This window comes from Elaeis guineensis, chromosome 7, assembly GCF_000442705.2.
Source record: "Elaeis guineensis isolate ETL-2024a chromosome 7, EG11, whole genome shotgun sequence".
NCBI classification, from domain to species: domain Eukaryota; kingdom Viridiplantae; phylum Streptophyta; class Magnoliopsida; order Arecales; family Arecaceae; genus Elaeis; species Elaeis guineensis.
The window spans coordinates 1,149,683-1,161,524 of NC_025999.2; the positions used below are offsets into that span (position 1 = coordinate 1,149,683).

Genomic DNA, 11,842 nt, shown 5'->3' on the forward strand with positions numbered 1-11,842 from the left:
TCGTAGATAATTTTATCAGAGCTCTTCCTAAAAAAATGATTTTTATACTTAGGAGAGAAAATAAGAGTTGTAAAAGGAAGTGAATTAAGAGGAAGTGTTAGAAAGTAATCCATTTCTTTTTTTGGGCAGCCCGCATGGGCTATGGTAAAAAAACCCACATGAGCTTCAATAGCAAAAGCTCACATGGGTCAAGATTCTAGAAAAATCCAAAAAGATATCTAAGCATTGTAAAATATCTACATCATAAATATCTAGACTTATCTAAGAATAAAAAATCTTATTTCTAGAATCTACTTGGATCTCTATAAATAGGAGAGGTCTCCGCATTTGTAACTATGAAGTTTGAGAGAAAGTAATAAAAGTCCAAGTTCTCTTTTACACATTTTCCACTTTCTATCCTTCTCTCTACAATGTTTTTCTCTCCACAATCATCACTACAACTTATTTTCCACTTCGCTATAAAATAATTAATCTTTTGCCTCAATCTAAGATCTCCTATTTTCATATCAACTATCCAGCTCCTAAGGAGGGAAGGAATGGTGATTGAGGAGGGGCGATGCAAGGAGTGAGTGGAAGATGAAAGCCAAGAGGGCGTAGATCACCCACATTGTCAGAATCGTCCATTAGTCATGGTGGCAGCATCGCCATTGTTAGAACCACATCTCTACCAATTGCCATTCTTTAGTTCAATTGCCTTCATTTGGTTAGGAGTGGTTGGGTTAGGGAAAGATTAAGGAGGGATTGGAAGGCGACAATGATGATAAGGAGCAGCGTGATGGCAGAGATGGCATAGGTCGGTAGCATTGCCGAAATCATCGATTGGTTGTATGGTGGTGGCGCCACCATCAAAACCCCATCTCTTCCTTACTTTTCTGTGGTTTGGGCGGCGGAGGCGAAGGATGGGTGGTCGAGAGGGGTGGGGCGAGAAGGGATTGGAAGATGACAATGAGAAGCAGCAGCATGGCGGCAGAGAGGGTGTAGGTCATTGATCAGTACCACTGAAATCACTCTACGATCATGATGGTGGTCAGAATCGAAGTTGTTGGGTCGGGGGTAGGAAACAAACTGAACCAGGAGGAAGAAAAAAGCCAGCACCGAATACAAGGTTGATGTGGAGGGCTTACTGTCAACTTAGCAAATATCATTATCATGATGTGGATGGTCGTCAGCATCCATGTGGCAAAGGTCAGCAAGAAGTGCCGCAACACCTTATCGATCTCCATCAATCCTCTCCTCTGTCGCCGTCGATTAATTTGCAGCCATCAATTTGGATCACACGCCTTCTCTTTTTCTCTTCTTTTCAATCCCCTCATCATTTGAGGGCTTACATGGATCCCCCAGGAATGCTTAAATTGCATGACTCGCTTCGGTAGTATCAGCCTCCCACTGGGCTCGTACATTCAATCTAATTAATATATAGTTTCCTCCTGAAACCTCGTTTATATGTGGTACACCGATTAAGATTTTTTTTTTTTTTTTTGGTAAAGTCACCAATTAAGGTATTGAAAATGATGAACAACCTTGAATCCAAAAGCAGGACAATGATAAGCAGCAGTAAAATGTTAGCCTCAACTTCTCGAGGCTCCTACCAAATCAAGAATCTTCTGCCAAATGGTCTTTCTATAAGCCACAATAATTAGTGATATCAATTGCAGGAACCATCTATTTACAAGGTTGCAAATTTTACATGCATGATTTTTTTTTTTTAATTTTAATTTTTGTTTTATTTTTTTCTTTTAGTGCCAAACGGTTCCAGCATGTGACCGCGTCTGAAAAGGCAAACCAGAATCTCGTGATGGGAAGGACGACATGGAATCGGGACAAGCTAGAAACGAGTTAGTTGGAACACGGCCGGTAAGAGCAAAGGCCACCTGTAGTCGGTCTTTTCCCTCCCCCTTCCCAGCCACCAGCACTCGAGCTCACGAGAGGAAGTTGCCTTTCGACCATCCACCGCCCTAATTTTCACGGTACATACTCCCTTGTTCCTCTTGGTTATGGCCATCACTAATTAATTAGTCGATTTGAAGAAATGGCTCCTTTATTTTCTCTCTAAAAAAAAAATATTAACTGATATCAAAAAAAAAAAGATATTGCAGAAAACGATATATAATGCAAAATATAATTAAATAATTTGTTTCTGATTGTGGAATCAGGTCCCCGTGAGTCCACGATGTTCGGCCATTGGAACTTCAGTGATCACATATAATTGTTCCTAAAAAAAATATATAAATCCAAGTTAAAGAATTAATAATTCACACGAGAAATTTAGAGGAACTTTCCAGTAATGCCTATTGAATAAAAATGATCAGAACATCAGGATCTAGTCACATGATTCATGTAAAGCATATAGAGTCAGGATCCGGGGCAAACTAGCTAGTGGGCTTCAATGGGGGTGATCCTTTTCCACTCCTATATAGCGGCTTCACAAGACGGATTCCATGCCATGCCATGCGCCGCCCGTATTTGTCCAGCTTCCTCCAACATCCCTCCTTGCCACCCACCCATATATTACTAACACACCACGTCGCTACGTGCACCAGAGAGAGTCGGAAACCCCACACATATATATCCGGCTTATAATTATACATGGATCTTCCCGGCGGCACCGGGACGGATGCAAGAAACGGTTCGGACCCGGCCGCCATGGAAGCCAACTCCGCCTCCGTCGCCGTTCCTTTACTACTGAACCCTGCGTACGCCCGCACCAAGTCCATCGTCCACGACGAGCTCCGCAACTTCCGCATCTGCCTGAAATGGTGCGCCCTCGACCACTCCTCCTGCGGCGGCAGGGCCGCCTCCTACGCCACCTTCGTGGCGCTGGCCGTCGTCCTTCCCGCCGCCACCTCCCTCTCCGTCCGTCCCCCGCCCTCCGCCGCCGCGATGCCCTTGTACCAGCTGGTCCAGCTCCCGGAGTCGGGCCTCGCGGCCATCTCCTTCCTGACCCTCGCCGCCTTCTTCCGCCGGCACGGCCTCCGGCAGCTTCTCTTCCTGGACGGCGCCCTCCGCGACGACTCCGCCTTCGTCCGCCGCGGCTACAACCGGGAGCTGGACCGCGCTTTCCGCCACCTCGCCGCCATCCTCCTACCCTCCTTCTCCGTGGAGCTCGCCCACAAGATCCTCTTCTTCTCCTCCGTCCCCGTGTCTGCCCGGCTCCCGTTCCGGGCGCCCATCCCCTGGAACTCGGTGGCCTTCGTGGCCACGCTGGCGTCCTGGGTGTACCGCACGGGGGTGTTCCTGCTGGTCTGCGTGCTCTTCCGTCTCACCTGCGAGCTCCAGATCCTCCGCTTCGAGGGCTTCTACAGGATGTTCGACGAGGGGGAGGGAGCCGGAGTCGAGCATCGGAGGAGTGGTAATTACGCCTGGGCCATATTCAAGGAGCACCTGAGGATAAAGAGGCAGCTCCTGGAGACCAGCCACAGGTACCGCATCTTCATCATCGGCTGCTTGGTCATCATCTCGGTCAGCCAATTGGGGGCTCTCATGCTCGTCTTGGCTTCCAAATCCCAGAAGAACTTCTGCAATTCGGGGGACCTCGTGGTATATATATATTTATATGCTAGATTTATTCACCGTTACATATACTGATATATATAACAACTCATCAACATCAAACTAATTAACAACTCACCAGATCAACAATAGGGAAACTAGCTAATTACATATATATATATATATATATATATATGTATATATATATATATATATATATATGTATATATATATATAAAACGAATCCTACGATTATTAATTCTTAGCTCTTCTAATTGTAAATTAATTACAGGTTTGTTCGGCGGTTCAGATCAGTGGCTTCTTCATGTGCTTGTTAGGAGCCGCCAGGATCACTCACAGAGCTCAGAGGGTTGTCTCGGTGGCCAGCCGATGGCACACGATCACGTCATGCGCCCCCCGGTGCCCGTCGGATGCATCGCAGCTGCAGAAGCAAACACCAGCACCGCCCATAAATGAGCACCATGCATCAGATGCTGGTGACTGCGAACGCAACCTATCCAAAGAACCCATCATGTCTTCCTCCCATCCAGGTGCTTCTTTCGAAAGCCGACAAGCTTTGGGTGAGATTAACGGAGTAGCACTCCTCTAACAACTACATAATTAATTAATTGCACATAACCGCATTAATTTGATCAACGAATTAATGATTTGAGCCGACGGTTTTGAATGCAGTGACGTACTTGCAGCATAACGGTGGCGGCATCACGTTGTTTGGTTTTGCACTGGATCGAGGATTGCTCCACACACTCTTTGCCTTTGAAATGACACTGGTCTTGTGGATCCTAAGCAAAGTAGTCGTGCTTGCCTGATCTCTCTTCTCTCACTGGGTTGGCCGTGAGAAGCTGCAATTTGGATTCACGAATATGTACACCATAAATGGATGGCAAAATTAAGAAATCATGTATATATATATATATATATATCGGAATACAATAGAAATTCCAACTAGTTCTTAAATACCCACTAATTTGGATATATATCAGAAGGTTTATTTTGAGAAGTTTAGAACTTTGGCTTGGAGCCTGCGGAATACTGCTGCATGCATCGATTCTAACTTGTCGTTACAGATAATTGCATATGCCAACCCACCACCCCCATCCTTCCCCATTCACAGAGTAGAAAATCTTTGTTCTCTACTCTTTGTTCCACGATCAATGCATGCACCCCTTCTCAAAAGAAAACAGCCGTGAAACAGGGTTCAGGGCTCTGATGAACCCCCGCATCTACTCCCCTTTCACCTCCCACCAAACAATGGCTACACGTTTTTGCCTGCCGAAAGAGCTGCAGGTAGGACAATGTTGAATATACAGAGAAAAAGGAGAATTTTTATTTTCATATATCATGGGGGTGGAGCAGTTTCTATTATATATAATAAATTTATTTTTTACAAAAAAATATCACAGTTCATAGCCATATTAATTATTCCTAATTAGAGTAGCTAATTAAAAAAATATATTACAAAATATATTACAGCCCATAGCCATCTTAACCATCCCTAATTAGAGTATCTAATTAGGGAAGTATAACTTACTTTTCAACACTCTCCCTCAAGATGAGGTGAAGATATCATGGAGTTTCATCTTGTTACAGATAAATATAAAAACTGGAGTACTAAGCCCTTTCGTATAAATATCAGCTAGCTATTCGGAGAATTTGATAAACGAAAGGCAGATAATACGCTAATCTAACTTTTCTTTAATAAAATGTCGATCAATCTCAATATGCTTCGTCCGATCATACTAAACAGGATTGTTGGTAATATTAATGGCTGCCTTATTGTCACAGAAGAGAAACTAGGAGAAGTCCGAAAAAGATGCAACTCAGTCATGAGTTGTTTTAACCATATAACTTCACAGACCCCTTGAGCTAAGGCCCGATATTCAGCTTCAGCACTGGAACGAGCAACCACATCCTGCTTCTTACTGTGTTATGTCACAAGATTATCACCTAAGAAAGTACAATAACCTGAGGTAGACTTTCTATCATCCAAAGCTCTAGCCCAGTCAGCATCAATATATCCCTCGATCTTAAGGTGTCCATGACGAGAAAACAGAAGACCACATTCAGGATATCCTTTAAGATAACGCACAATCCGATAGGCAGCTTCCTGATGTCTCTAACGAGGATCGTGCATATACTGACTTACGACATTAACAGCAAAAGTGATGTTAGGACGAGTATGAGAAAGATAAATCAGTCGTCTCACTAGGCATAGTGCTAATATGGCTTGAATTTTGGGTATTTTTTATTGGCTTGAACTATGACCCGATCCGAAAAGCCCGCGTTGTGATCTGAATGAAATTTTTGGGGATGTCTGTGGTGGTAGCGGAGGGTATGGGCCGATAGGCCCATGCCCGAAGCCCTCCACTGACTTCATTGGGGGGTGCAGGGGGCAATGCCCCCCGTGGTACGGACCAGTATAAATATTGTACTTTCTGTCAATCTCGATAGTTTTGTGAGAGAGGTTTGGAAAATCAAATTGCGGCTAGGATTTGGAGAGTTCTGAGTGATTGTATCTCTCTTTTCATCATAGTGGAATTTTTCTCTCGTGTCTTTCTCGTAGACGTAGGTTTTTTAGCCGAACCATGCATGTAAATCCTGTGTTTGTTTTTCTTCTTTTCTCTATTTTGTGTGATTGTACGAATCTGTGTGTGTCTTATTTTTGTGCTTGCTGTAACACATAGATATCTCTCTCAATCAATTGGAGTACCATCATCTGACATAAGATGATGGTTCTGCTCAATGGGAGTAGCTGCAGGTCTACAACCCAACATGCCTATTTCTGTTAGTAAGTCAAGCATATACTTTCGTTGAGAAAGAAAAATACCATGAGATGATCTAGAAACTTCAATCCCAAGGAAGTATCTCAAAGGACCAAGATCTTTGACTTCAAATGACTGAGCTAAATGATTCTTTAGACGATTAATCTCTGGAAGATCATTATCCGTTAGAATTATATCATCAACGTACACTATTAAAATTACAATCTTCCCATTGTTATGTTGAAAAGATATGGTATGATCGGCATTACTTTGCTGATAACCCATTTCTAGTACTGCGCGTCGGAACTGATCAAACCAAGCCTGAGATGACTGTTTCAAGCCATAAAGTGAGTGACGCAGCCGACACACCTTTCCAGCAGTTACGGCACTAGAGAAATCTAGAGAAATTTTCATGTACATCTCCTCCTGAAGATCCCCATGTAAAAAGGTATTCTTAACATCTAATTGAAAAAGACTCCCGTAAAGATTAGCAGCACAAGAAATAAGGGTCCTCACAGAGTTCATCTTTGCAACTGGAGCAAAGATTTCATCATAGTCTATTCTGTATGTCTGAGTATAACCTTTTGCTACCAATCACGCTTTATAGCGATCAACGGTTCCTTCTGGAGTTTGTTTCACTGTAAAAACCCATCTGTAGCCAACAGCTTATTTTCCAGCAGGAAATGGAACAAGCTCCCATGTATTGTTCTTGGCCAAGGCCTTTATCTCCTCAAGCATTGCCTCCTTCCATTTTAGATCTGCTATAGCATCCTTCTAGTGCGAGGGAATAGAGATAGAAGCCATAGATGCAATAAAAGATCTATATGAAGGTGAAAGAGACTTATAGGAAACAAAATTAGCAATATCATGACGATAACGAGAAGAAATAATATGTGGACGATAAGCTTTTCTATGAGCAATAGAAAGATATAAATCAATTAAAGAAATATTACCGTCATTATTATTAGAGGAAGAAGATATCGGAGCCAACTCTGAAGGAGACTGTGGGGTAGTAGTAGAATGTATACTAGGCTCTATAATAGGCTCTGTAACAAGTGGAAAAAACTGCTGCTCCCTCTGTCGATTAAAACTACTATCTACAGAATTACTATCTGATTGCTCCTGTTCTCTAGACTCCTGCTCCTCAGACTCTCCCTCACGATTGCTAAAATTAGACGAAACATCGAGAGAGAAGAGAAAGTCTGATACCAGAGTAGGTTGATTGGTGGGCACATCCACAGGATCACTACTAAAGAATGCTTCAGACTCTAGGAATGTCACATCTATACTGACCAACATATGCCGCTCGAAAGGATAATAGCATTTATATCCTTTCAGAGTAGCAGAATAGCGAACAAAAATACATTTGAGAGCCCGAAGATCAAGTTTACTAATCATGAATCGATGATCTCGGATAAAGCATACACATCCAAATACCCAAGGAGGTATAACAAAAGAAGATACTCTTTATAGGCACTCAAGTGGCGTGCGATAGTCCAAAGCTCGAAGAGACATCCGATTAATAAGATAAGCTGCAGTAAGAACTACCTTACCCCAAAGATACGTAGGAACTCTCATAGTGAAGGACAAAGACCGAGCTACTTCCAATAAGTGTCAATTTTTACGTTCAACCATACCATTCTGAGCAGGCATATCAATACATGTAGTCTGATGGACAATCAAATGAGCAACTAAATACTCACAGATCTCCCTATTCATGTACTCAATGCTATTGTCAGATCTCAGAGTTTTGATTGTGGCATTAAACTGAGTATTTACAAACTTGTGGAACTCCTTGAAATACTTGAGAACCTCATCTTTCGTTTTTAGTAGATAAACCCGGATCACTTTACTATGACAGTCAATAAATGTAACAAAGTACCGATGTATAGAAAGAGAAACAGTGCTACACAGCCCCCACACATCAGAGTGAATAACATCAAAGATCTTAATATTTCGAGTGCCAGAAATAGGATAAATAGTCCGTGTGTGTTTAACAAACTCACATGCATCACAAACCAATTTATACTTGTCATAAATATTATATAAACTAGGAAAGAGTCTTGTTAACACAGAGAAAGATAGATGCCCAAGCCTACGATATTGTAACTGGAGTTCATGCACAGCATTCTCAGAAGAAGATACAACCAAGTCAGTTTTTAAATTACCTTTCTGTCCTCTTTCAGTTAGATAATAAAGCCCATCATGCATTCTACTATATCCAATCGTCTCCTCCATTGTCAGCTCCTGGATAACACAATAAGTGAGAAAAAATGTTACTTTGCAATTTAAAGCAGCTGTAATGGAGCTTATAGAGAGGAGATTAGTAGGAAAACTAGGAACATGTAAAACTAAGGACTATGTCATGGTTGGTGTACAGTTGACAGATCTTTTTTTTGATACAGTGGAGAAGGATCTATCAGCTATACGTACTTTATCCCGACTAGAGCAAAGTGAATATGACACGAAAGACTTTGATTGTCCTGTCATGTGACTAGTAGCTCCTGAGTCTAGGATCCAATATTGAGAAGTATCTAAGGCAGTAAGTGTACTACTACTATCGGAAGTATAAGAACTAGTTTGTGCAAAGCAGGAATGAAAAATGAAAAAAAGACAGGAAGAATCACTGATGCTGGGACGACGGAGTGGTGGGGTGGTGCCAGGACGACGGGACAATGGGGAGATGAAAAGATGAGAACGGGGTGGATAGGAGATGAAGATGAGGGAAAGATGGGGGAGAGAAAAAATTAAGAATCGAAAGAAAGATTCATGGATCAGAACCTAAGTACTCTGATATCATGTTGAATATAGAGAGAAAAAGAAGAATTTTTATTTTTATATATTGTATGGGATGGAGTAGTCCCCATTATATACAATAATTTTATCTTTTATAAAAAAATATCACAGCTTATAGCCACCTTAACTATCTCTAATTAGAATAGCTAATTAGAAAAATATATTACAAAATATATTACAGTTCATAGCCACCTTAACCATCGTTAATTAGAGTATCTAATTAGGGAAATACATTCTACTTTCCAACAGACAAGCATCGATCAGGCTGCTCGATCTTGGCTTCTTACAAGCAAGATAATGGAATTCAAGATTGATGAGCTCAACACGATGTTAATTAATTACAAATTTTCTACCTCAGTTTGTTTCATAACTGGACGTACAAGATCGAACGAGCCCATCCCTGAGCTGCATCCGTTTATATTTGAGCCTGGAATGTTCAAGCTTTGCTTGTTGGTGAATCCAACTTTAAGAAAGGACAGAGCGAGTTTGGGTCATTTCTTGATTAGATAAGCTTAATCAAGCCTCTTCATAAACAATTGGTTCATTTACACCTAAAAGACATCAGATCGTTCAGGTTGCTAGCTCCGTCATTATGGAAATGCTCAGGCATGTTAGACCATGCATTTTGCTCCTACCATAGCACACTCGCGCTAGTACATACACCACTTCGTACTATTTAATAAATGAAAAACTAATACATGGACCAAAATGAGAAGAAAACATTTCGAAAGTACTTCAAAAACCGAAGCCCGAAAAACTGATACTTGATTTCTGACTCCTTTGGATGTATCTGCACAAGTATTGTTTGAATGATCTATTCTATCAACAATAAAAAAAAAAAACGATACAAAATTTCATATCATTTTTTTTTCATCAAAACAATATGGTACGATAAGATATCGAAACCAACCGCATACATCAAAATCGAAAACAAAAAAGTCATAGGTCACAAGTGGTCGGATGCGCATTGGTACAGACTGTCTCAGCAGCCTGGAGCTTCGCATTAGAACCGTGTGGTAACGATGATGCCTTCTCGTTCTTTGCAGTCCATGCCAAATATCTTGACTGATAGGGTACAAAATGCGCCTTCCTCTCAGAAAAATAAGGGAAATCAAGCATGCCAAGCAGTAATGCAAGGAATAGACCTAATCAAAGTGACCAGTTCAGCATTCAGGAACAATTTAAGTAGGGGCATATGATTCAAAAGTTTATTAAAAAACATGAAGATAAACCAAATCCTCATGAAGACTAATCAAATCTTCAGAAAGAATCTGGATAATTAGAAGGTAAAAAATGTGGAATTTATTGATATAGCATGCAGAGGAAAGCATATTTGAAAGATAAGGATCAGAGTGTGAGCGAGGCGGAGGCAACTCAGACTTGCCTATTTTCACACTGTGCTGCAAGGAATGAATCCTTCTACATACAAAAAAGATTCAAGCAAATGGCAGAAACTAATCGTCTTCAGAACAACAGACCATCTAAGCTTTGCATCACTAGTTCAACAAGAAGAAAGTAATGATGGCACACAGTTTGGCAGATCCATAGATCATAGCAACCAGAAGAAAGATTGAGACAAAATGCTGAACCAAAGGAAAACAAGATTATGATTTTCTGACAACTCCACGGTCTGTGTCTGGAAATAAAAGATACATAATTTTAGACCTCTTCCTGCAGAGCTGTGCCATGCAAAGTTGAAAACTTGCACGTCCTTTAGTTATGCCCACTTTGCTCGCAATTTTTGCTTCTTTTTCAAAGTGTCTGTAGCTGATTGCCGCAATTGACACTAATAAGTTGTCTTGTTTTCTGTTTTTTCAAATCATATGGCGTGAATAGTTCTAAAAAAAGCTGATTTCAAAATCGATATCGAATCTGCACAGAGGGAAAAAAAGAAAAGGATGAGGGTACATTGTTATGCAAGACCCTCTTTCCAGGAACATTTGATGATTTTTCCCAATAATTGCGAGCTTTGTTTGGTTGGAAAAGCCGAAACGAAATTTAATGATTGCAAACATTATGTGGTTGGGTGAGCAGAAGTTAATTATTTTTTGGGAATTGTCCTTTCATGGCAACTTGACCTTAATAAGTTATTAAGCCTCCATTCACAGAATAATCATTCAAGTTGAAGTGCTTATGTATCCGCACATGAAAATAGAACTACGCAAAATAGGTAGGAATAATTTGTTGATTTTTGGCTGAATAAAGCTTCCATTCAGTTGGAGCTTTTTGGGTAACCATTAACCAAACAAGACCAGCGAGATTGAAGCCTTCAAAACAGTACTGTACATACCCATTTGTGTTGCATCCTATCAATATTACTTGGATCTTGTAATTACTGAATAAAGTTGATCTCAGGGGCTTGATCGTTTTAGATAGTTCATTTTCCAGCCATTATCATCCACTAGTTGGTACCAAAGCATTCTAGCCTTGCTAGACCATTGACGCGTGCACATGCACAGTTAACTTAGGACTAGAGCTGATCACTGGCCAGATGGCCCGCAAAGCCCACTCAACCCAACCCGAAACCTAGTGGGCTTGGGCACTAAAAATAGGCCTGTGGGATGGCTGCAGAAAAAAGTAGGCCCGACCTAAAATCGAACTGGATCTAGAAAAATTAAAAATGACCCGACTGGGATTATATATATTTTATATGGTAATTATATTAACTAATTATATGTAATAATAAAACAATGATAGATTATATTGCATTTAGTCTAAAATAGTAGAAGGGAAAGAGGAAATCAGGCATGAGATTGGCTCCTCAAGCTTAGACC

At 41.0% G+C, this 11,842-nt stretch overlaps 1 protein-coding gene across 1 annotated transcript; it reads left to right on the forward strand.

Moving 5' to 3' along the window:
• Positions 1–2,413: 2,413 nt before the first annotated feature.
• LOC105049268 (uncharacterized) lies at positions 2,414–4,510 on the forward strand. The gene is made up of 3 exons (XM_010928866.4): positions 2,414–3,537; positions 3,782–4,070; positions 4,183–4,510. The coding sequence occupies exons 1-3, from the start codon at positions 2,587–2,589 to the stop codon at positions 4,317–4,319; spliced, it is 1,377 nt and encodes a 458-aa protein (XP_010927168.1). The 5' UTR covers positions 2,414–2,586; the 3' UTR covers positions 4,320–4,510.
• Positions 4,511–11,842: the final 7,332 nt, after the last annotated feature.